Below are 26,731 nucleotides of genomic sequence, written 5' to 3'. Positions count from 1 at the left end.
CGACACCATCACGGCGTCTTCATTCAGCATAGTGTTTACAATCCAGAATTGCATGATTTTATTTAAATTATTTTCAGCCCATTTTCAGGTGTTTTTTGTCCAATTTCACCCGCTTTTCCAGCTTTTTTCACTTTTTTTATGAATGTGTCTTCTCATGCCTGGTTGGTACATGGATCTCAATCACACTCAATTGTCAGGACAGTACTTTATTCCCAATGTTTTGATACATTCGTAGAATCATTTCAGCTAGAATTAAATACAACTTTACATTTATATAAACAAGCGAAGAAAAATCAAATGTTTGTCATCTGTTCCTAATCTCCTGCAACCAAGGATCAAGAAATGCTATGTATAATTTCTTCTGAGGAGCTGAAGTAGGTACAAAATGACCTGAAAAATACAATTGTAAAAATAAAGCAAATTAATACAAAGCATGTTCTTCAAAATTCCAATTCTGTTTCAATTCTGTTTCAGCTTGTAGTGCAATTATAAAATAGTACCATTTGTGTCAAACCTAAATCACTGTTTTTGGACTAAGAGCTACTAAGCGGCTCTGGTGGAGGAAAAGGATTTCCAAACAATGAACCCTATTGCTTGCCAGAACTAATAACTGCCAAATCTTATCCTACATAGGGATGCAAAAATCTGCACAACCAATTTAATCTCTTTTTGTAGGTACTTTACTTACTGACAAGTCACTCACATTTTGGTCTTAAAGGGGCACTCCATCAAACTTTTATCTTAAAGGGGCATTTGCAATTGTATTTTTGGTGTGGTTTAAGTACTGTCCTACTATATTATTTGTTTCATTGTATTTCATTCTTACCTCCTGTGTGTTCTATAGTTTTTGGATCCTTGAAATACGTCAACAGTTCCTCACTCATATCTGCGTAAAATAAATATGACTCATTATTAGGAACATGTCAAATGACAGGGAAAACCAGAGGTTTAAACAACTATCTAGTGGTAAAGGCACATGTCATATTTATTTATGACATCTTTACAGAGGGTAGCCATCAATCAGTGCCTAAGCATTGCTTTCCAGTATGTACCCCGCTCTTTTGGAGATAATCAGGATGGATTGAAACAGTCCCAGGTTTTCATCCTACTGTTGTCTAACTGACTATACATACTAGATACAGGACCGACGACTTAATTCTAAATGAACCATGGAGAGAGAGAGCAAAAGACTGAATTTAATCTACAGATGTTGCCAGTTAAATTTAGACAGGTTTTTTCCCAAGCCAATACCCCAGCAAGTTACCACCACCAGGAATTGGACCCGGGACCTCATGCATCAGAAGCGAGTACTCTAACCACTACATGTAGGCCACACTCTCCTTGCTACTAACATTTAATACTGACACTGTAAAGCATATTTTATTCATAATAATATTCATATTTAGAATTCTTTTGCTACAAAATCTGTTACGTCCAGGTATTTTCTTTCATTCAACTATTCAATCTGGGTCTCTACATTAGCATCATTCAATATATATAAATTCCTGAACCATGAGAGATGTCACTGAAGATGTACAATGGGTGTCTGTTTTCATGCAAGATGGAGCAACTAATATCTATTTGAGGTTTTATTTACCTTTTTGAATAACTCTGTCAGTGTCCCCAAACACATGTAGGGATGGCAAGGTGATTGGGGTCTTATATAAAACAGCATGACCAGAACTACGACTGCAAAATCCAGCTACTATTATCACAAATGAAAATGAGAATCTCGTATCTGGGGAAGATAAAAAGTGTATGCAAAATTAGACATGCAAAATTATTTCATGAATTTCATTAATAATAACATAATGTTAGGAAATGACTGGTATTAAAGTGTCTTTAAGAAAAACTGCCAATGCAGGCCTTGCCGTCTAGATTTTAAAGGCGAGTGTTCAATCACTCGCTAGCATGATGCTAGCTAGACGAGTGGTCGAATCACTCTCTACATTTTAATGGAATCACTCGCTAGGTCTGAAAAATTATTCATAAACTAATATGAAACAATATAACACACTGTTCACAAAGCTTCACAATCTTTCTTTCGTATCCAGGGTGTAACTTATTACGGTAGATGATAGATCGGATAAAGGATACACTGATTTAAGTGCTGAAACTTGCATGTAAATTGATATTGGATTCAATTTTGGGCGATTCGCAGCGAGCGATATTTAGTGTCTTTGGCAAGTTTAAATTCGCTCGCTAGAAATTGAGTGTGGGCGAGCGGTGGCGAGCGAGAGCGATCGCTCGCCTCAAACGGCATGGCCTGCAATGATGAAACTTTATTCTGATAAAAAAAAAAATGGCAGTGGTTTTACCTTGTTACAAATATTTGCCCATATTGTTATAATGATCCGGCAAAGTCTGACAAAAAGAGTATCCTTTTGATTGATTTAAAATAGAAAAGCTGGATGGATTTTGATATTCATGTGATTATTTTTCCTTGTGTATTTTGTTCAGTGGCAGTAGCAGAAAGGTTTTTTGTTGTTGTTTTTTGCAGGGGGGTTAAAGAGAAATCTGGGGAGGAGAAATCTGAAAATTTGCCATAAATTTTGCAATTTTATCCAAAATATATCAATTTTTGGTGACTTTTGTTCCGACTGAGGGAAACCGAGTGGGGAGGGGCAAAGCCCAAGTTTGGGAGGATGCCCCATGGCATCGCCACAGAATTTCTGGGGTTTTTTTTTCTTGATCCTTAGCCCAATCTAAGTATAAAGCACAGATATATAACATACCCCCACTTTGTTGCAGAGCACATATCATGGCTGCAAACGCTGCTCCTTGGCTAAATGCCATCACGCCTGATATGGGTGAGAGACAAAAGCAAAATAATGGTCAATGTAAACATGATATTTAAATGAGACTAAAGCAAAAACAGGTGTCAGACAAACAGTCTTAACCCACACTCATAAATATGTGAAAGCCATTTTTGCACATAGCTCAACAACAACATGCTGGTCCATTTTCTGAGATGATATAATTGTCATGTCACACCATTTTACAGGCTTTTTTGAGTTATCTGAAAAGAATAACAGCTTGCACAGTGACCAAAAGCAAGAAAACAATAGGGTAAAACCATAGGCCTTCAAAAACGTCATACCACACAGTAAAAAAAAAAAAATTGCATAGCTCACCCCCCCCCCAAAATGGATATTTAGATACATGTAACATGTAGACAATGTATGTTAAATTTGAGTGCAGCAAAGGTACAGTAATAAGTAGTCAACTTTTGATTAAAGCACAAGCTCATGATATTTTATTCCATTAGGAATTCTATCAAAAAAACCAGTCAGTGCTCAAAATAAGGTGGGTCAAATGCCAGTGACAAATGATAATCACTGTCAGCAAGAATGACTCAATGCCGACTTCTAACATCATCAATCTATGACATTATCTGTTACCGAGTTGTGAGTTTGACGTCTTACGAAGTGTCGCAAATAGTGGACCAGTATAACATTGAAAATTAATGAAGACTAATATATTTAGAACTACCTCAAAGGCCTGATTGGCTTTGGAAAACTGAAGATGTTAAACATCAAAATCTACTGTCCCTGTGTGATATTAGTCAAAATGTTTGACAGTTTGGTTGGAAGCATAACATTTTGACTGCTAAGTGACAGGCCATAGAAATTGGAAAATGTGAAACTCATTTTTTTTTGTGCTGAAATGGTGTATAAATTACTTTTGGTCATTTGGTGCTTTCTACTGAAGATAGCATTGAACTAACTACAATTAAAATGAAAACTGGCAGTTTTTTTAATGCTGAAAATCACTTGTGATTTAGTTCAGGAACACTTGAGTACATACCATCAAAGGGTCCTTGTTCACTAAAAGCCTTTGCAATAACATCCAGTGAATCTTCATAACCAGGATGTACCTCTGACTGCTCTTGTGCTACAAATGTCTCATCTCGTGCAGAAAACCACCATCCTCTTTGATCTGCAACAAAAGTAATGCTAAAAACATAATCTCTTTTTCTCTTCCCTCCCACTTGTTTCTCTCCCACTCTCCCTTCCTCCATCAGAGTCCATCCCCTTCACTCCCATCCATTGCAGACATTGACATGAGTTTATCAAATATGGTCACATTATAATCATAATATTTATAATATAAATGAAAACTACTTGAGTCCCTCATCAATCCTTCAAATATTGAAAGACATAATCTTTAGAACTGACAATTTCACATGTCATCTTGTACTAAATAAATGGTGACACTTTATTTATTAAGCTTTATTGTTTGAAGTTCAATAAATAACAAAGCTAAATGTACACACTACCATCGTCTGCTAATAGCAGACAGTGTTTATCAGCTCCTAATGGTGATAAATCTGAGTAATAATTCAGACGCAGATCAGAGACCCAAGTGTTGTGTGGAATCGTGTATTGGCTAATGCGATGACGTAACTCATACATATTAATGAGATGTTAATATCTACAACATCTCCCTTCTTTTTATAATGAAAGATATTGATTATCATGAATGTAAATCAAATAAATCTTTAGATCTTTAAAGAGTCTCTTGTCTCAAGTTCTTGAACATTATTGTCCAAATAAATGTTAGCTTTCCTTTAAGCTATTGATTAGCTTGAAAATCATATTTCACATTGTCCATTGTGCACTGAATTTGCTTCAAACTAACACATGACCTTTAAGTGTCTTTTGTGCACTCAAATTACGTTTCAATTATTTCAAATGTTCTGAATGGACATTACATGTTTCTCTCTAAATGTCACATTAAATCAATGTTCAGTTTTCAATGTTCAGTTCTTGCACGATCCATTTGCGTAACAAAAGTTTAACAATAGTAACACAAACGTTGTGTTCTTTTAACAACTTTAACACTTCAAAAGTTTAACTTTAAAAATATCAACAGGTGCATTTTCCAAAACTGCACAACTGGTTTGAAAATAATGAATTGGTACTTTCCAATTGTTCAAACATAATGCTGCCAGTTAACTGGCTGATCACAAGTATAAACCTAAATTTGTGATCAAAAGGTTTTCATGTAAATCTTGCTGGTAATTTTTTGAATTTAAACTTTCCTCTATAAAAAAAAATGCAAGATTAGTTTAATGAGATTTTTTGACATGACCAAAAATGGAGTAAAATTTCACAGTGGTCAAAAGTTCAAATGTTCATCTGCACTGTCTATTTCACATGGTCTTGGTATCTTGTTGGTGGTCGGATGTTGGTTCTGGTTCTTGTTGACTTCAGTTGCGGAGCTCGGGGAGACTCGTTCTTCCTCTGCGGTGTTGTAGCTCGCTGCTTGTTGTCTAGCGTTGCTGGTTGATTCACAGTTGCTGGTTGCTGTGATATTTCTGTAGTTGATTGCTGTTGACTTTCAGGTTTCTCTGGTTTTCTTGTTTTGTTTTCAGGTTGCTTTGGTTTTCTTGGTTTACTTTCAGGTTGCTTTGGTTTTCTTGGTTGTTCTTCTGGTGACTTTTGCTGTTCTCTTTCATATGATTGTTCTGGTATCACAGGTGTGTTTTCATTGTCTAGTTCCGCCTGTCCAGTAGCTGAAAGGAACTTTCTATTGCGACGGTACAATCTCCCATCTTCTGTCTCAACAACGTATGAACGGGGTCCAACTTTGGATTTACACTTGGCAAGTTCCCATTCCTGTCTGTGATGTGGTTGTACTCTGACGAACTCTCCAATAGTAAGTTCTGGTAAGTCTTTTGCACTTCTATCATAGTTCTTCTTGGCACTTTGTTTTCGCTGCTTGATGTTGTCAATTATTTGTTCAGGATTTACCACTTTTGGTTGAAGTAGCATTTCCGCTGCTGGTAGTAGGGTCTTTGTTCTCCTGGCCAGTAGCTTTTGGCTTGGGCTATGTCCACCTGCATCTGGTGTGTTACGCCAATCTAGTATAGCTAGATACAGATCTTCATTTCCTGTTTTCTTAATGAGTTTCTTAGCAATCTTCACTGCTGCTTCAGCCTTTCCATTGGACTGACTGTGATATGGTGAACTTGTGATGTGATTAAATTCCCAAGATTGGGTAAACACAGCGAAGTCTTTGCTGACCCATTGTGGACCATTGTCCGATATCAATGTTGAGCAGATACCATGTAGTGCAAAGTGTTTCTTTGTGCACAATATTATGGTTTCTGATGTTGTGTCTTCTAGCTCATCTAACATCCACATGTCACTGTAGTGGTCTACTGTTATGAGGTAGTTCTTCTTTCTGTATGTCAGCAGATCTTGTGAAACAATTTCCCAGGGTCTTGTTGGGATTGGATAAGACATCATGGTTTCTTTCTGTTGTTTATCTTGGTATGTTTGACAAATTTGGCATGATTCAGTCTTCTCCTTTATGTCTGCTGCCATACCGGGCCAAAATAAAGTGTCTTTGGCTCTCCTTATTGATGCTTCTGCTCCAAGATGACTGGAATGTGTCTTCTCAAGCAGGATTGGTCTCATTTCTTCAGGAACAAAAATCCTATGACCTTTGTTTGGTATACCATCTTGAGCAGTAATTTCATCTCTGTAGTTGAAATGCTCTCTTATGGTGATTGGAACTTCATCTCTGGTGTCTGGCCACCCATTCTTCACCATCATCATCAGCACTTGGCACCTTCTATCAGCTGCTGTTGCTTGCTTCAGTAGATGTTGTGTCTCTTTGCTGACGTTCAAGTAGTCCATAGCATTAATTTGCTCGATTTCTTTGAAGATCCTGTCTTCCTTTTCTTGCATTGGCAAGTAAGCTCGACTAAGCCAGTCCGCCAGGTACATCTGTGTTCCAGGGAAATACTGGATGTGCAGTGTGTATTTCTGCAATCTCAGGAGCATTCTTGCAAGTCTCTTTGGTGCTTTGGAGATTGGTTTGGTGTGTATGGCTACTAATGGCTTGTGGTCTGTGTGTACTGTAGCTTCCTTGGCATAGATGTATTCATCAAATCTTTCACATGCAAAGACGATACCCAACAGCTCTTTCTCTATTTGAGCGTAGTTGCGCTCTGCACTTGTCAAAGCTCTTGATGCAAATGATACTGGTCTTCCTCCTTGGAGAAGAGTCGCACCCAGCCCGGACTCTGAGGCATCACACTGTATGGTTACCTCCTCTGATACATCATAGTACTTCAACACAGGTGCCTGCACCACCAGTTCTTTGATTTCATTGAATGCGTCTGTGTGGTGTTCTTGCCACTCAAAGTGAGCTTCCTTATCTGTCAGTCTTCTTAAGGGCTCAGCAACCTCAGACAGCCTTGGTAGGAATTTGGATAGATAGGTGACACAACCAATCAATCTCTGTACTCCTTCTTGTCTTCTGGGGCTGGCATTTCTTTGACAGCTTTCACTTTGGCAGGGTCAGGCTTGACACCTTCCGCACTCAAGATATGTCCAACATATTTGACTTCTGTAAGTCTCAGTTTCATCTTCTTTTTATTTAGTTTCAAGTTGCTCTGTCTTGCTCTATTCAGGAAACTAATGAGATTCTTGTCATGATCAGCTATCGCTTCCTCATGGGAGTCACCACAACCATAAATCAGGAAATCGCTCATGATGACTTGGACTCCAGTAAGCCCTTCTATCATTTCATGCTGACGTCTTTGGAACTCTTCAGGAGCGACATTTATACCAAATGGAAGTCTGAGCCATTTAAATCTACCAAATGGAGTGGCAAATGTACAGAGGTCAGTGCTCTCTGCATCCAACTTCACTTGCCAAAAACCATCTTTGGCATCTAGCACGCTAAAAACTTTAGCTTTTGCTACCTCTGGTAGAATGCCTTCAATGGTGGGCATAGGGTATTCAGGACGTTTCAATGCCTTGTTGAGATCTCTGGGATCTAGGCAGACTCTGAGCTTTCCAGGTTTGCGTACTACCACCATGTTGCTGATCCACTCAGTAGGCTTAGTTATTTTCTCAATTATTTGCCTCTCTTCTAGATCTTTCAACTTGTCCTTCACTTCTTGTTTTATAGGAACTGCTATTTTTCTTGCTTGATGTTTGGTAGGTGGTACAGTTTTGTCAATTTCAATATGATATGCTCCTGGGAGACATCCCATTCCGTGGAAGAGGTAATTGTACTCTGTGTTGATTTTGGTTTCAAAATCTTCTGTAGTCATCTGACTTGTGCCTCCATCTTCTTGTAGCTGGTGCACTTCCGGTGCTACTGTGATGAGACCCATTTCTATTGATTTAGCACGTGATATCAATGGTGCTTGTGATGTGTCCATGATCTTAAATCGAAGATCATACTTCTCATTATTGTGGAGACATGTAAGCAGTACTTCTCCTTTCACAGGTACAACATGGTCATTGTACATTCTTAACTTCTTAGTCTTTGTTTGTTTAAGCTTCATTTTGCTATCTATTTTCTTCAAGTCTGCTGGTGACATAGTACAGCATCCTGAGCCTGTGTCTATTTCACACTCAATTGTAGCTGTTTTACCATCAGTGCTTTTTAGATGTAGATCTATCATTAGTTTGTCTTCACCAGTGTGTGTAGACCCAACTGGTTTGACGCTGTATGCCGACTCATCTGATTCTGTCTCTGATTCTGAACTTAAAGTTTCTTGTTGTTGTTCTTCCTCAACTTTATGTGAGCGTTTCTGTGACCATTTATTCTTATTTTTCTTCTTTGTTTTGCAGACTTCTCTAAAATGTCCTAAGTATCCACACTTACTACAACGCTTTCCATAGGCTGGACATTTTCCCTTTGCATGTTCTTTACCACAATATTGACAGTCTCCACTCTTGCTGTCTGTGTTTCTATTGTTTACTTCAGGCTTCTTTTTTCTCGTACTACTAGAGAACCTTCCACTCTTTCTCATTGCATTTATACTGTCTTGTGGCTGTCCTTGGACCTTTTTAAGCTGTGTTTCTGTTGCTTCGCTTATTTTCAAATGCTCTATGGCCTTGTCCAAGTCTACTTCCTGTTTTCGAATAGTCGTGTTTTGCAGCTTTATCTGTTGTGCCCAGTACTAAACGATCTCTGACCATTTCATCTTCTAAAGTTCCAAACTTGCATGGTTCTGCGAGTTTCTTTAATCGCATGACGTACTGTTCAATAGTTTCCTTAGGCTGTTGTTCAGCAGCATGGAACAGAAACCTATCATAAAGAACATTTCTCTTAGGTTTGAATTCTGCAGTAAGTTTGTCAAGGACAGTTTTCGGGTCTTTAGATTCGTCCTCAGTTAGTTTCAGACTGGTAAGCTTTTTTCAACATTCTAAGCCCATTATGGTGCGAAGCGACGACACTCTAACTGTAGCATCTTTTTTATCCAAGCCAGTGGCTATTTCATAATCTGTGTATTCATCCTTGAATATTTTCCAATTCGCTTCTATATCAGGCCCTTTAAATGACATCGGATCTGGCGCCGGGATTTGATACGTAGCCATCTTTAATTTTGTCTGATCTTCTTCTTCTTCTAAATATTTCTACCAGCTCGTGAAAGCAAGTCAAACTTTATAGGTAATTAACCATAAAAATATGGCTGGCCACCTGACCGCTTCCCCAGTAATGCAATCACAAAATCCGCAATCTTTATTTTCAATATCTTCTTCTTCTAAATATTTCTACCAGCTCGTGAAAGCAAGTCAAACTTTATAGGTAATTAACCATAAAAATATGGCTGGCCACCAGACCGTTTCCCAGTAATGCTATCACAAAATCCGGCAATCTTTATTTATTTTTGGTTTTGATACATGTACACACGATGTCCAATTTGCAAAACGCTCAATCTTGCTCACGGCAAGGCTATGGATGAAGTGCGCATGCGCTACAAAGTTTCACAGCGACGTGGGGGGTCTCGACATTTGTAAAAAATGTCTATTTTTACCACTCTTATTTTGTACATGTGCGGCAAGTATTGCGCATTTGACACTTCATTTAGACAAAGTTTATAGTTCTATACAACACAAGATTAGGCAGGGCTACTTCCCTTTTTCATGAAATTATGATTTCATCTAATTTTAGCCTTATTTCTATCGGCGGTCGGTACCGCGGTCTCTGAACCTGAACTGTATCGGTACGATGCAAAGCTTCCGAATTCTGGTCTACGAAGGCACATCGAATGTTTACACAAGAATAACTATTTTATTTCTTGACGGCATGTGGTCCGTTATACCTAAAACGATGCTTGTGAATCTTCGTTTTCGGACCCACTTACTGTCACCATGTTTATCAGCTCCTAATGGTGATAAATCTGAGTAATAATTCAGACGCAGATCAGAGACCCAAGTGTTGTGTGGAATCGTGTATTGGCTAATGCGATGACGTAACTCATACATATTAATGAGATGTTAATATCTACAACAGACAGCGGATATGACTTTACAAAACTATGTCTCACCTGAATCCTCTTCTCCTTCCAATGGTTTTACCTTATTAGGTGCAGTGATGTAAACTAAAAAAAAGGACAAATTGGAAGTAAACCAGTGTAAGAACAATATGTGTACATCTTTACCAGATTTTGAACCTCATTAATGCCTCCATCCAAGCCTTAAGTCAGTCATAATCAGGAGCACGGCTCGTCTCATTGCTCCAGGTGGACGACACTTTCATCAACCTTTTTGCTCTTTTTCTCTTACATTTTTTGTTCTCATTTCCTCATTTTTCCTCTCTTTTGTACTATTTTTTCCTTATTTTCTTGCTCCGGGTGTGGGCAAATCTCCATACAAAAGTTTGATGACAAAGAGCTTCTCCTGCCGGCCCTCCCTGTGAAATGTTGAAATTCCAAGCCGAAAGATTAACTTTGTCCAATATTTTTTTACAAACGTAATCAGATTTCTTGAAGGTCTTTCATTTATAAATAGGACATCATCAAACTTTTGGTTTGTTCCCCATGGGAGAGAAAAAGTTGAAAATGTTGATTACATTTCTTGAATATTCTAAAGATACATTGATGTTATTTTGGACACACATTCAAGTTTTGTATCATGGGGGATAAGGGAAAGATGCTGCCACATTTGGCCCTCCCTGGTTTACAACTCTGGGTTAAAATTTCGACCATGATGAAACCTGGGCTGGGCAAATAATATTGAAGATGATCAGTATTGCTATGTGTGATGGACAATGTTTTATCTTACCTGGAAAGCAACTTACCCAGTTCCGCATGTTTCTTAAGAATCTTTCTTAATGATCCTGTCCTCTCCCGAAATGTTTGTGCATTTTGTCTGTGAATTAATTGTGCAGAGATGGTGTGAATTAAAGAAACAGACCAAATACTTTGAAAACAAGTTGGAAACATCCCAATAGGCACATCAATGTTGAAACAACATTGTAATTCAACCCTTTATCAATTATCATTATTACTAAATTTTAGGTTGAAATCATCAGCTTGGGTTCATCCATATGCATCGCAAGCGGGGCGCCCCACTTTTTTTGCACTTTGTGCAATTTTTAAAACTTTTTTGCACTGTTTTGAACTTTTATTCATCTGAGCAGATACTCACCGATATCCATGCAGACACAGAATCTGAAAGGAAAAGATAAAAGCAGCACATCTTAATGTGATCATATATATCAAAATAATAATAATATTATTTGACAATTTCATGAATCTGCAAACTTTTGGCACAATTCTGTTGGTTCGCATGCGGGTCGGCATACTATTTGATGGATCGCTTTGATCCCACTGGTTGTTTCTGCCGGGATTCGGCTGTTCCATCTCTCGCCCCTGGACATGAAGGGGATACTTAATGGGGGAAATTACAAAACATGTCATAAACTAAATACCTCTTGGGGAAACAATTCAACAAGTTTGATTTCTTATCAGGGGAAATCGAATTGGTGTTTTCTATGCGGAAAAAATCAGATGAAACTGAAAGGCCCTGTACAAACCAATAGGGATTTCACAAAGGTGTTCCCTTTGACAGATGTGAGAAATGGGTAAGTGCAATAGATGGTATACAACCCTGATCGAGAGAATGCAATCGCAAGTGCGGGAAAAGTCAGTTTCACCATATTAACATGTCACAGGCATTGCACAATAAAGCCTTGCAAAATGTTTGCAAAATGCCTTGTAAGGGGGCTATCATTTTCTTCGGAAGGGGGAAAATGTCGGGCAAAATGTAGCAAAATGTTTGGCCTTGCGCCTTCTCATGACATGTTGATGAAATTTAACTGTTATATTTAACTTAGTTTTAAGCTTACTCATATGAATGCGCGCACGTACCCGACATTGGACAAGAAAGCACGGCTTTTTTTAGAAGAAAATATCAACTGAACAGGCAAAGTGATATACCAACCTTCAGCAATCTTTGTGGTGATGGATCTGCATTGGCCATTCTTGGTACACAGTTTACTTCTACGAAGTTAGCAGCGCGTGCAGATGTGTTAGTGCAATGTTTACATCTGTAATGACCCGCATGACCTATTGTACATGCATCATGTACCGGCAGCAACCTGAAACTTCCGAAATTGGCCAGTCTCCTAAATCTTTACCAGGGATCTGATACGGAGTATATCGTAAATTTTAGGGCATTAGGACAAGATCCGTGTTATTGCCAATTGCCATGTACAGCGTTTTAAAAACACCACAACCTGTAACATAATTTTTATCGAGTCTTTTCTGTAGATTAAAATTTAAGAAAATAAAATTAAAATCATTCAACTTGAAAACCAAAGAAAACAAAACGTTATCATTCCGTTTTTCATCCGGGAAAGGATGAAATATTATCATCTTTTATAACTCATAATAGAAACACTGCACTGGAATGCGGAAGTAAAAGCGGAAGGGCTGATCAGCTGTTTTTTGTTGATCAAAGAAATCACACGTGGACATGTATGGATCGACTGTGCCAACGGTACACTCATGGCAAAATATTGGGCGATCATGGTGGTGGGTAGCTTTAAATAGACTAGTATTATTCCTGTAGAGTTTATCCGTATAGTTTGTTAATTTTGAGTGTTTTGCATCCTGACTATCAACAGCATGCGCATACAACTATAAATTTGGTTCATCTTTTGGTAGTGACGTATGTGCATATTTTGTTCGCCGGAGTATCCAGGTGGTGTATGACGTGCATTCCCTAAATTCAGTAAATTTTCATCGTCAACCGTGTAATTGAATGGGATTATTTTGAAATTTTAAAACGCTTGAAATATCACAAACAAATAGGCCTATGTTGATAAATAATATAAATACAAGCTAAAACCGTTGGGGTTCGATAATGAACCCCACAAAACTAACCGAGTATATGGAAAATGCCATACGGCCGGGCGGTTTCACGAGTTGCCGGCTCGATCGTGTCATCCGCCGCCTGGGAGTATCAAATCGCGTGTGTAAAGTTAAACAAAGTGTTCACGCATGCGTACACGGGAGGTTTGTTGACACGCTTGCAGCGCATCGCGAAGTAGCATTGACGTCACTACCAAACTTTAATTGCTTGAGATGAACCAAATTATATGCGAAACGGTGCGTCATTGCCACTGCATCATCCCGGGTGCATCATGCATGTGTGTATGAATAAAGATGATCGTGTACCAGCTGTGAAGGAAGACAAGACTAAACTGTTTGTATTATGGGCACTGCATTCATTAGTCTTTCATTAATAAACATAATAATTCATAACCTACAGCAAGGCAACTTTTTTCAATGCATTAAAATTTCAGCATTGTAAGTCAAATATTAGATTCATTTTATTTTATTTTATGTCCCGATTACAGGTATACTCACCTTGTGTCCAGAAAGTGATGATTTGAAAAAGTAGTGAAGTGTCAGGGCCTGGATGTCAACAGATATACGACAAACATGAAACGTCGTTGGAGAATAACAATTCTATTTTTAGGTTGTTTGGTCTATTTGATCTTGGGCTCTATAATATTTTCTGCTATTGAAGGCAGCCAGGAAGATGCAACAAGAACTACACTAAACAACAGTATAATGATGTTTTTAGACAGACATCCCACAGTACCTTTTGATGAATTGGTAGAACTCTTGCATTGTATTAAAAAGGCATCTGACCAAGGTGTGTCTCCTGATGCGATATTGTCTATGAATAATGCTTCAACGGAATGGCAGAGAATTGAGAAACCTACACGAAAAAACTGGGATCTAGCTAATTCTTTCTTCTTCTCAGCGACTATTGTGACCACAATAGGTAGGATTTTACATTATTAAACCCAGTGACATAACTAGACTTTCAGGGATTAAATGGACGTTTTCCCAACTTTCTTTGGAATTTCTAAGGAAAGCAAAATTTCCCTCTAAATTCCAAAAATGAAAATTGCCTTCTAATTCCTTAAATTTCCCTCAATCCACAGTTGAATCACCCTTGCCCTTCTCAAATTATGCCACACATACATGTAGATGACACCCATTCACAGACATTTGCCCCTACTTTTGTAATCAGATTTGACACAGAATGGTTTAGGGACCGATCGTTATTTATGGCAGGGGGGGTAATGGGCATTTTGGAAAAAATATTGACAAAAAATTTCGCGTTCCCCCCTCACGTCCGCTCAAAATTTTCGGATTCCCCCCTTGTTTTCCCGAATTTCTCCATTTAAAACTTAACATTCCCCCCTCTTGGTTCAACGAAAATTTCGCGTTCCCCCTCAAGACCCCCCAAAAAATCGGATTCCCCCCCTCAAAACGCCCATTACCCCCCCCTGTCGTAAATAACGATCACTCCTTATTGCCTTGCAGTTATCAAAACCTCTAAAATGATGTACAGGCAAAAAATACCAGTTTAAATTGGAAAGAAAACAAATCTGTTTTTAACTTTGAGCAGATAGGTGAAAGATAAATTAACATGATATGAGCCAACAAAACAATCAGTTAAAAAATGGCTTTCCTCCCATGATCCCAAAGACTGGATTATGCACTTAAAGTTTAATAAAGTTAGTATGAAAAACTTTGAAATAATAATTATTATAAACCTATATTTTTGTTTTATTTCAATTATTTGTTTTATCCAGGATATGGCCACCTTGCTCCATCTACAAAACTTGGAAGAAATATCTGTGTGCTCTATGCTTTCATTGGAATTCCTTTCTTTGGTTGGTTATTAGCAGAAGTCACCTTTCTTTGTCACAATAAAGGACGCAACCTGGGTAAAAAATACACAACCATGTCTTCCACTGGATCAAAGGTGCTAAAATTCGAAGAGTCTTGACAGGGGCAGTTATGTTTGCAAGTTTTTACAGCATTATCATCCTTCTTCCAGCATTGTCATACTCGTACATAGAGGGTTGGGATTTTCCTACTGCACATTACTACTGTTTCATTACTCTCAGTACTATTGGTTTTGGAGACTTTGTAGCCACTGACAATTTCACAGATATTAACTCATGGAGATGGCTTTATAAAATCACAACTGTTTTGTATTTTGTTGTTGGGCTAGCTTCATTAGCAGTTGTACTCAATTCAATACAACAAAGACAACAAAGAAATGTGAGAAAGTTGAAAGCAGCTGTTGGGAGAAGGATCTCCACCACTGCCAATGCTAATGGCAATGGTGAGTTGCAAGAGAGTGTTGTGAATGGTATGGGATCAGAAGAAGCGGATAGTATAGATGATGATGAGGAGGAGGCGGAGGAGGGAGACGAAAATGAAAATAGAGTCATGATGACTAATGAAATGGTGAAAGAATCATCTGTGTAATTTTTTCACCTTTCATGTGGCTATGGGTGTTATGTACATGTGTGTCTCAGCAGTTAAAAGCATTGTTGGAATACTCTTAACTTATTAACACTTTGAATTAATGAAAATATTTTTCAACCAAGTTTGAGTCACAAAAAAAAAAGAAAAGAAAAAAAAACACATTCCGCATTGCATTGAATTTTAAATCTATGCAAGCTCTGAGATATGCCATTTTGTTTGCCTATACATGTAATATTATGTTACACCATGTGATGTTTATATTTAGTAATCATCTTTATACTGCTTTATTACACATTATGACACCAAAATTAGTCTTCCGAAGTACAACAGCTTCATATGATACCAAATTTAGCCTTATAAAGTAGAAGTACATGTCTAGCTGTGCTTTCGATAAAGCATGGACTTCACAGTCCTGAAGTGTGTCAGTAATTCTCAATATGCAGCTTTATATGATAATAATGATACCAAAAAAGTCTTCCACAACGTGTATTGTGAAATATATGTGTGTTGCAACAGATCAGGAAAGCATTCAGGAAAATTAAATATGGTAAATATTTTGACATATTGATGATTAAAACCAGCATTTTGTTCATTTTTATGAGTCTTGAGTTTTGTTAAACCCTTTGCACTTGATTCGGAGTTTCCTATTACAAATGCTTTAACAGGAAATAAATAAATAGTTTTTCATTCTTAATTATTTTCTTAAGTTTTTTTTATCAGTCAGTTGGGGTTAACTCCAGGAACCCTGGATCTAGGATGGATTCCCAATAAAATCCTTGAGATCCCCTCCCCTTCCCCAGATGCTGGAATGAAATAGTAATTTTCTTCATTTTACATCACTTGTTTGGCTTGAAATTAAAAGGGGACAATGTGATCAGTGAAGAGACTAACATTTTAAACAAATAGGAATCTATTCTTTAAGCAAATCACTTATTATTGTCTAAATAACTAAGAGTATAAACATTCAATCCTACATAGAGCTCCATAGTGTAGTGGCCAAGATAGTTGGCTAAAGTGTGGGGTTTCTTTCATGGTAGAATGACCAGGCTACCGTCAATAAATGATCAAAAGAATGTCATGTGAAAGCGCCCTGTTGATTGAGTGAAGGTTACCTTTTGTTCTCATACAGCCCACGGGTGTGACTGAGTCTTCACCAGCACACTTTACCGTCACTTTACACTTTTAATTATTTCGCAGTATATTGTTGTTATCATGGTTATAGGTTATGGTCAATTAAGTCAAATGGGTTTATTAATATCACAAATATCCTTTTAAAAGCCAGGGGAAAGTGAGGGAGTGAAAGAGGGGTCGAGGGGAGGGAGGAAGACAAAAAGAAAAGATGAGGGGGGAGAGAGGAAGAAGGAGAGCGAGGGAGTGATAGGCCCCTAAAGTGTAAGCATAAGAGAGAAAATGTGCAGAGCAATTAGGAAAAGAAAGGAATGAATAAAGAAAATAATAATCATAGAAACACATAACAGCACTAGGCAGCCATTCAATGATGCCAAAACCGTTATGCGTTACGTAATTAAAACACCCAGTCGGATGTACTTCACACCTGCCAAACACAAGTCACCCAATTTCGAAAACTGGACGTTTGCAACATTTTCCAATATGTCGGCGCTCTAATCGGAACACAATAGAACAATATAAAGGGGCAAGACATTTTTGGCGAGTTGAAAGGGGGCAAGCAATGTTTGGCAAGCTGAGGGGGCAAGCAATGTTTGGCAAGCTGGGGCAAGCGATTTTTGGCACACATTGATGGGGTGCCTTTTAAAAACGCTCTAAAAAGGGAACGCTTAAATATGCAAATTTTCCTGCTCGCTGCGCTCGCAACATGTATCTAGACCATTTGAAATTGTGCAAAGGGGGGGGGGGCAAAGATTTTTTGGCGGGCCGCCCGAGCTAGGGGAGCAAGCGATTGTTTGGTGGGCCGAGAGGGGGCGAGTGATTTTTGACGAGCCATTTGGAAATTTAACCCCCCCCACGGGGTGCTTATGAATATTGCACAGACCCTAAAACCCTGCAGTGTAGCTGTACTGCTGTTCGGTTGTTGGAACTTGTTCCTGTCGCTCCTCTCCTGAACTGACTGACGGTGCATTATTGATGCTGGTGCATCTGCTGAAAAAGGAAACCGAGACGATGTCAGCGCCCTGAACCAAAAAGAAAACATTAACTTGCGATTGCAATTTGCAACGGTTAAAGAAAAGATCATGTCAAATTCTCTCAACATTTTTAGAGAAGAGGTAAACAACCATTTGAAAGTAAGTATTTTGTATGTTAAACGTGTCACATCGAATTTGATATTTTGATTGAAACCGAGAGCAACTTAGGGCTTAGCCTAAGCTAGGTATAAGGCCAAATAAAAAAAAATAAACATGTTTCACGTCCCCTCCCGCTTCCTTTTTTGAGGTTTTCTCAAATAAATTTTTATTTTTTGAAATTCAGTTATAACTTTTCAAAAAATATGTCTAGGAAGTTGGGATGCTTTCTATAGCCTTGTTAAGATACAAGAAACATTTTAGGAAGGTTTTGTGATCATTAGAGGGGTGTAACTCTCAGAACAACAAATAAAAAAGGGCCTCCTCCTTTTTCCAGGCATTATTGTATGTACGGATTGTACGCTAAAACAGCTCTAAGTATGGGTATTTACACCAATTTTGCGATAAAAATAGAAAATAAAAAGCCCCCTCTTCCTCCTTTTTTTCAAAAACCCGGACGTGAAACATGTTTTATTTTTTACTTAGCCTAATACAAAAAAATTTGAACTTTTTTTGATTCTCATCAAAGTAATCTCATATTAAAGAGCTAAATGAAAGAAAACTGATGAGGCATAAATGAATGTCATACGACATGTGGTTGCGGAGATATGCTAATTTGAATGTCTCAATTTTTCAGCCAATTTCCTGTACAAACTTTTTGTGCATGCACATATTAAAATGCTTATAGGCCTATACTGTGCATTGTGAGTACACAATTTTAAGAAACAAGCACTTGTCATTTACCGGTACTGAACTGTAAATGTAATCCTAGATTGATTGAATTTGTATTGATGTGAACATAAGGGCCTGGATCATTTTCCTTGGAAGGGGGGGTCCCAAATATACACAGGGGGTCGGGGGTCCTTTTTTTTGGAAAGAAAAATAGGGGGGTCATACAATTTTGATGACCAAAATGTAGGCAGTCTCAAGATGACCACAGATAGTGTGTTTATCTTATTCAAAAAGACTGAATACAATTTTAGCCTCTTCATGGGGTACATAGGCCCTAAGGTGTATCAGTGGGTGGTGGGGGGGGGTCATAAAATTTTGTTGCCGAAATAGGGGGGTCGCAATTTTATTGATGCTGACTTTTTGTAAATTTGGGAGCCCCCTTCCGCAGAAAATGATATCCCCCTAATATACAAATGAACATGTATGAGTAACATTTTGTTTTATTTCTGTTTTCTGATGCAGATTCCAGCTTTGACAGAGGATGGTAACCAGGGACTGTCTTTTGGAATTTGCAGGAGAGCATTAAATTAAAGAGCAGTAGAGAGTGATTGCTCTCGCTCTCCTCAAAAGGCAGTCCCTGGGAAACCACAGAGAGGGCCAACATCATGCAAAAATAAAGAAAAACTGAAATTTGTGTTCAAGTGTCTTATTTTGTTTTGTCATTGAAAAACTCACGGTTTCTATACTACCCACCCGAGTACACCTTTTCACTGATACAAGGGGGGGGGGGGTAATTAATTATTATAAGCACTAGCTGATGCATTCACCCCCCCTCCCCCAGGAAAATGTTTTTGAGCAGGCACCCTTTGGAGCACTGGCTGGTGCATGCTCCCTATTCCGAAGACCATTGCGGAAACTCAAGGGGCAGTTCACTTGATCATCAGAATGGGGTCACTCCTGCTCAAGTATGAACCCCGCCCCCTTCCCCCAGCTTAAGTTTTGTCTTTGAGCAGGCACCCTTTGGAGCACTGGCTGGCGCATGCTCCCTATTCCGAAGACCATTGCGGAAACTCAAGGGGCAGTTCACTTGATCATCAGAATGGGGTCACTCCTGCTCAAGTATGAACCCCATTGCCCCCTTCCCCCAGCTTAAGTTTTGTCTTTGAGCAGGCACCCTTTGGAGCACTGGCTGGCGCATGCTCCCTATTCCGAAAACAATAGCGGAAACTCAAGGGGCAGTTCACTTGATCATCAGAATGGGGTCACTCCTGCTCAAGTATGAACCCCATTGCCCCCTTCCCCCAGCTTAAGTTTTGTCTTTGAGCAGGCACCCTTTGGAGCACTGGCTGGCGCATGCTCCCTATTCCGAAGACCATTGCGGAAACTCGAGGGCCAGTTCACTTGATCATCAGAATGGGGTCACTCCTGCTCAAGTATGAACCCCATTGCCCCCTTCCCCCAGCTTAAGTTTTGTCTTTGAGCAGGCACCCTTTGGAGCACTGGCTGGCGCATGCTCCCTATTCCGAAGACCATTGCGGAAACTCGAGGGCCAGTTCACTTGATCATCAGAATGGGGTCACTCCTGCTCAAGTATGAACCCCCCCGCCCCTTCCCCCAGCTTAAGTTTTGTCTTTGAGCAGGCACCCTTTGGAGCACTGGCTGGCGCATGCTCCCTATTCCGAAGATCATTGCGGAAACTCGAGGGCCAGTTCACTTGATCATCAGAATGGGGTCACTCCTGCTCAAGTTACCCCCCCCCCCCATGACGTAGCGTCATAGGACTACGTCCCCCCATCAATTTGAACATTTAGAAAATCAAATAGGAAAATGGCCAAAAAACGGCCTGTGTCCCCCCCCCCCCCGGCCATCATACCCGATGTGCCCCGTGCCCACCCCAGTCATTCAGCATCTATCATAGCAAAAATCTGCTAGCGCTATGCATGATGGGATAGGAATAGGAAAGGTCCAAATTTGCTTCTTCCCCCGACTCATAGTCGGCACAGAATGAGAATCTATCCCAGCATTCACAGCATGAGCCCATTCAATTAGTATACGCAAACCATGCCGGGTTAAACATGTTCACTCACTGGCAAAAGTCGCCGAATTCGTACTACACAAAGTCCCCAGTTCACTCACTTTTTGCGCAAGGCATCAATCAAATCTCATCAAACCAAACATTTTTATGTACAAAAACATACCTTTATTCACCGCGTGCTCCATTTAACTTACCGCTCAATTCCGTTATTGAAGCAGCGCCCGCAGGCGATGCTTCCCTATTTAATTTCACTGAAATGGCTTGCATACGATTAGGTGATATTCCTCAACTTTCGTTGATACACCATTCAAAATACATTACGATAATCGAGCTCAAATGAGCCTAGAATATTACAGGTTAGGCGCATGCACATGCTGTATTTTGTTATGAGTTTGATTTGCATGGCAGTACATGACTGAGAAAGAGAATAAGCATAGTTTGTCTTTTTAACAGTCTGTGCAAGGGTTGGACGGTTTGTAGTATGTATTGACAGTGTAAGTAGAGGTTAACTAAGGTGAGACCACCTGTATGATGATTTTCCAACTGTAGGATAGTCATGGTAGCCGCTACGCTACGATACGATGCGCACTACGCCAATGCGCGCATAAACGGCGCAGAGCCACGCGACTTGCGAGCCAGAGACCTGTGGACATGATAATACGGAAAGAAAGAAAAATAAATGACAAAAAGGTAGGCCTACATGGACGGGTCACGGGATTATGATAACGCTTGCACGTCCGCAGACACGCTAAGAGAGGACGTAATAAATACGGGGAAAAGATATATAAACAACATGAAGCGGTACTATAATGAAAAATACAATTAAAATGAGGACAAAAAAGGTACCAGTAATTATAGGCCAACGGGTTAAAGTGAAACGGGAACAAAACAACAACAAAAAAGAAGGAAAGAAACTAATCAGGAAATATAAGAAAAAAAGAAGCTAAAATAATGAGAACAGGTGGGAACGGGGTTAAATAAATAAATAACATGGAAACGGAAAATCACAAGCAGAAGAAACTAATAAAGAAAATGTAAGAAGAGACAGATTTATATAAACTAGCGGGATACCCGCGCTTCGCGCGGGTCCCCGCTAGATGAGTAAACGGGAGCGTTCACTATAACAGGAAGAATTACAGAACAGGTAGAATCATTGAAAAGGTACATTTTATTTAGCTAAATCTGTCTCTTCTTACATTTTCTTTATTAGTTTCTTCTGCTTAGCTTGTGATTTCCCGTTTCCATGTTATTTATTTATTTAACCCCGTTCCCATTATTTTCTAAATCTGTTCTTTCTTACATTTCCCTTTTAGCTTTTTTTTTATTTCCCGTTTTCATGTTTTTTATTTAATTCTGTTCTTATTATTTTAGCTTATTTTTTTCTTACATTTCCTGATTAGTTCCTTTCCTTCTTTGTTTCGTTCCCGTTTCATTTAGTTACTTTAACCCGTTGGCCTATTACCCGCTACATGAAGTTAACACATAAACACAAAGAATAATCATATGACAGTATTAAGATTCTAAACATCGGACATGTTGAGTTCCAAAATTGTTTAAAAAGTAATAAAATACAACAGTAAAACATCTACCCCCCCCCTCTTACAAAAAAATTCATCACAGATTCCAAAATTTAAAAGATTTCCTTTGACGCTGCTTAACCCATTTAAAGGGTTTTTTTATTTAGATATTTGGAGAGTAATTTCCGAAAAAAATTAGATCGAAATCGTCACTTTCAAACCCACTAGAAAGTCGCCAAAATTTGCCGCGACCACGTGCGAATCATCTGACCTCTTCCGGGTTATGATCAAGTTTAACCTTTTGACTTGGCCTTGTAAGCTTTGGAACTGTTTCTAACTCGATCTAATTCCCCAAAAATATTTTCAAAAACATCGCCGTAAAATTTACTACCGGTAATGAATTTCCAAAATGGCGCCGGGTGCGCGATTTCCCCTATGCTGAGAGAGGCTGAATATTGCGCATGCTCAGGTAAGGAATGCTCACATACCTAGCTTAGCCCCCACGGCGGTAAATCATACATACACTATTTAAGCTTACCTCACGTGTGTTAATGGGTGTTAGGTTTTTGTCAAATATACTGATTTATATACCTCATATATAGATTCCTGTCATCTGATTGGTTGAAAGTGCAGTCATTGAATTAACTGCATGTGCACACAGATGAATTTTGCATTGTGGTGTTGAGTTGTGAAGCATCACAGTGATTGAGTGGAATGTTGCCTCGGAGCTGAGGGGGCTTGCTGAATTATGTGAGGTTTTGTTTTTACTTAATTAAAGTCTTGCATGATTTAGTGAGTGCTACATGGTTCTGGGATTGGGTGTTTTTGCTTGATTATTGTGGATTTTCTATACTTACATGGCATTGTATAGGTGTTCATCTGTGCGTACATGTACTAGCTTTACTGGTGGAACCAGTTTCATTTACATTTCTATGTATTTATTTAAATAGCATTAATTCGCATTTTGGTTTTAAGTAAGATTTTGATGGTAATTTTGATGGTTAGTTATCTTGTTGAATTTAGTAGACTTAGTTTGATTCACTGTGAAAGTCAATGGTAGCACTCTACGACTACGTTTTGAGTCGGTCATGTGCGGCGCCTCCTGTGTCTTTGTGCAATTGTGGGATGTCCGATGGCTTTCGCAGTGAGTCACACACAGGTTTATTTTGTAATGGTAACATTTGGATTTTGCTGTACCAAGTTTTTGTAATGTAATAAATATATTTTTATCATTGTACTCTTGCAATCTATTTATATGTAAATGCAATTTTATCAATTTTTTTGTATCTACATTTTATGCTTATTTGATTTGAATTTGTGAACATGTATTTTAATGAGCAGTATGCAGACTCCCGAGTGTTGGACATACGGTATTGTATGTGGCATGTCTGTGTTGCTCGGTCTGTTGCCCCTCTATTCCCGGTGATGTTTGGGGTCTAGCGGGTGTTTGGTGGCGTAAGGTCGATGATATGTTACGTATAATATCTGGTAGAAATATATTGTCGATTTTACGTTATCCGGCGTTCGTTGGAGCTTGAACGTTGCTGGAGGTGGAGTGGCGATGGATTGAGTGACATGGATGTGTTGCGTACGGTATTGTGCGTCTAATAAAAAGTCTGCATGCTGCTATATGCAAGCAATTTACACAAGTGCAATTTATATAGATTTTCTTGGTATTTTAAGTGCTTTGTAATTTAAGATTAAGGCAATTTTATATTTTTCAATATTTGTATATTTTTATAACTTTGTAACTCTGTTGTATTTTAACATGTAAAGAGGGCCCCAGTGGAAAGCAGTGCTTTGTTCACTGATCTGGGCTACCCTCTATAAAGATGCCGTTAATAAAAAAATTAATAATAAAATAAAAATGCCCGCAAAATGCACTATGGACCGGTCCATGGAAATGAACTATGGACCGGTCACGTGCGTTACGATCAAACTGCGCGTTTTTCCCAGCGTAAAATGATATTACGCACGCGTTAATGTTTTCACGCGTTATAATTACGCAGAAATCGCAGATTGTAATCTGTGTGCCGTTCACATTGAAACTATTAATTTCTCTTCCCAAAATCGATGCTTTTAACCAAACAGATGACAAGAATCTTAAGATGTGGTATATAAAACAAATATTGACTGCTTTTTATTAGGGGCATGGTTAAAATTATAGGCCCAAGGTGATCTCAAAACCATGACTATAGTCATGGTTTTGAGATCACCTTGGGCCTATAATTTTAACCATGCCCCTCATAGCAGTCAATATTTGTATAATATTTAAGGAAGAGTCACAATATCACTAAAATAAATTCATCAGGTTTGTTGATAACATAAACATTATAATTAATATAACAGATTTCATTGGAACAAAACCAAAAATTGAACTCACTATAGGTTTCGCCTATCACGGTAGGCATCATCAGAATGATCGTTGTCGATCCTTTTAATTGTACGGAAAGCATATGGCTCAGTGAAGTTGTTGGTTTACAGGAAGCTAGGTCACCCACTGACCAACTTCGAGTCTAGGTCACCACCCCATTCACCATAAACTTGGTGTAGTCCGTACTCTACTCGATAGAATGAATAGTATTGTTACTGAAGAGGAGGATAGGAAGCAGGAAGAAGAAAGGATCAAACAAGCGCTGGGCGCTGTGGTTACCCGGTTGGACGTTCAAACAAGTCAAAGAAAAATGGTAAAAAACAGAGCAAGCCTAAAAAAAAAAAAAACAGCGCAGTGATTTATACATGTAGTGCGCTACGCACAGGCACAACGCCTAGGCGTTGATCCACAAGCCTCAGCACACTTTACAGGTTGTCGCTGACCACTACGGCCCCACATCATTCCACAAACCATTAAGGGTAGACGAGGTATTGTTGGTCGAAGCAACCTAAAAATCGATTTTCATTATCTATATCAATATATTATTGAAAATTAACGCCTTGATGTTTTGCAGTAGTTCATTCTACAAATCATATACTTTGCAAACTTGCTTAATTTATTGTTGTTAATGAGTTATGTACGTTTTACAAAAGTGTTGTTGTTTCAGCCCTCTTTACAACGTAACTCAAGAACCGCAGCACCTATAAAAGTGTATCTGTGTTATTTTAATTCTTCTACACGCTCGCTATGAATTGAGCAATGCAGGTTCTGCCAAAGCTCACTACCATTCGTAAGATGCTGTGAACTACCAAATCACAACAGTTTAAAATAATTAATAACCTTAAACAACAAATCAGGGACGTTGCTGCTTCAAGAGCGCTTCTAGACATTCCACAAATATCCATCGCAACCAGGATCAGCTCCCGAGTTTCGTACGGGTTACAACGAGACAAATTAGCAGTGAGTTCCTTGTCCAGGCGCATTTCAAGCTAACTCAATTTTTCCACGTGAGCGTACTAGGCACCGCCAGGGTTCGAACCCGCAACCTCTCGCATATCAATCAAACGCCTTATCGATTGAGCTAACTTGACTGCTAACACCAAGAAAGACAGTAAAAATCAGACCAAGGGACTTGTTGTGATCCTGTACGTGAGGGACTCGCAGAGAAAGCCAACAGAATCTTCCGGAATAGCTACGGCTATGAAACCAAACACCACCCTCCGCAAAATGCTTGTCCATCCTAAAGATAAAATCGATCCTCTCAGCACCACCGATTGTGTAGGCCTATACGAGATACCATGCGTGAACTGTAAACATTCCTATGTCGGTGAAACGGGCCGCAAATTTGAAACATGACTTAATGAACACCAAAAAGAAACTGCCAGGGTGTCCAAGACCAAAACAAACTACACTCATCAAACCCGCAAACAATCAGTGAGTGAACAGATAGGTTTTTGTACAAAATTGCACTATGCTCAGTGAGGGTTGGAATTTTTTATGTTTTTATGATTTTTGTTTATTTATATGTATTTTATTACCAGTATGTGTTTATAATTCAGTCAACCATGTGCAATGTCCTTCAGTTACTTTAATAGCTAATCCACAAAAGGCATTGTGTATTTGTATTTTCAAAACACATAATTTCAAATGAAAAGTGGTATACTATAGCTAACAGTCAAAGAATTGTATTGAAAACAATGTTGCCTTAGGGAACAACCCAAACGTTTGATGAAGTCATAAACGGAAGTTCTTTCATTAGGGAGGGAGGGTCAAAAAGTCCAATTACGTTTGTAAAAAAAGTAGTTAAACCATCGGTCAAAGTTGATCTTTTTTTAAGGATTTAATGTATAATTTCTTCAGTATTATTTTCTGAAGAACGATATTGACATTTTACAGTGGTTGCTTTAAAATGATTTAGTGCAGTACTCGCAGCCTGCAAGTTGTAAGTTCATCTTTTAAGGGGTACTACACCCCTGGCCAATTTGTGCCTATTTTTGGATTTTCTCAAAATTATAGCACATTAGTGACAAGTTAGATATGTATAGGGGCAAGGACTACAACTACTGTACTGAAAATTCAGCAACTCAAAGCAAGTAGTTATTGATTTATTGATCAAATATTGGTTTTCCCTCATTTTTGACTGTAACTCCACAACTGTTGTCTATGCTGAAATAAAATTTCCAGTGCAGTAGTTGTAGTCCTTGCCCCTATAATATACATATCTTACTTGTCCCCAATGCACTATAATTTTTGAGAAAAATGCAAAAATAGGCACAAAATTTCGTCGCTCCTCTCCTGAACTGACTGACGGTGCAT

At 38.7% G+C, this 26,731-nt stretch overlaps 2 protein-coding genes across 3 annotated transcripts; one reads left to right on the top strand and one right to left on the bottom strand.

The window, feature by feature from the left end:
- Positions 1 to 89: 89 nt before the first annotated feature.
- Positions 90 to 12,311, bottom strand: LOC140151195 (esterase OVCA2-like). Of its 2 annotated transcripts, XM_072173446.1 has the most exons (9): positions 12,201 to 12,311; positions 11,406 to 11,428; positions 11,056 to 11,126; positions 10,304 to 10,357; positions 3,808 to 3,939; positions 2,736 to 2,801; positions 1,598 to 1,738; positions 827 to 886; positions 93 to 390 (listed from the first exon to the last, which is right to left on the bottom strand). In XM_072173446.1, exons 1-9 carry the CDS (start codon positions 12,237 to 12,239, stop codon positions 305 to 307), a joined length of 672 nt encoding a protein of 223 aa, XP_072029547.1. In that variant the 5' UTR covers positions 12,240 to 12,311; the 3' UTR covers positions 93 to 304. The 2 variants fall into 2 exon arrangements, with proteins under 2 accessions (XP_072029546.1, XP_072029547.1); XM_072173445.1 differs by lacking the exon at positions 11,056 to 11,126 and having other exon boundaries at positions 90 to 390; positions 12,201 to 12,249.
- Positions 12,312 to 12,739: 428 nt separating this feature from the next.
- On the top strand, positions 12,740 to 16,136 carry LOC140151192 (potassium channel, subfamily K, member 16-like). The gene is given in 4 exon segments (XM_072173443.1): positions 12,740 to 12,793; positions 13,621 to 14,054; positions 14,875 to 15,036; positions 15,039 to 16,136. Coding segments are annotated over 3 exon segments (1,032 nt in total). The 5' UTR covers positions 12,740 to 12,793; positions 13,621 to 13,705; the 3' UTR covers positions 15,560 to 16,136.
- The last annotated feature ends 10,595 nt before the right edge of the window (positions 16,137 to 26,731 follow it).

This window comes from Amphiura filiformis, chromosome 4 (assembly GCF_039555335.1).
Source record: "Amphiura filiformis chromosome 4, Afil_fr2py, whole genome shotgun sequence".
In the NCBI taxonomy this organism is placed as follows: Eukaryota; Metazoa; Echinodermata; class Ophiuroidea; order Amphilepidida; family Amphiuridae; genus Amphiura; species Amphiura filiformis.
The sequence above is the reverse complement of the archived record's forward strand: the minus strand, read 5'-3'. Positions and strand labels throughout refer to the sequence as shown.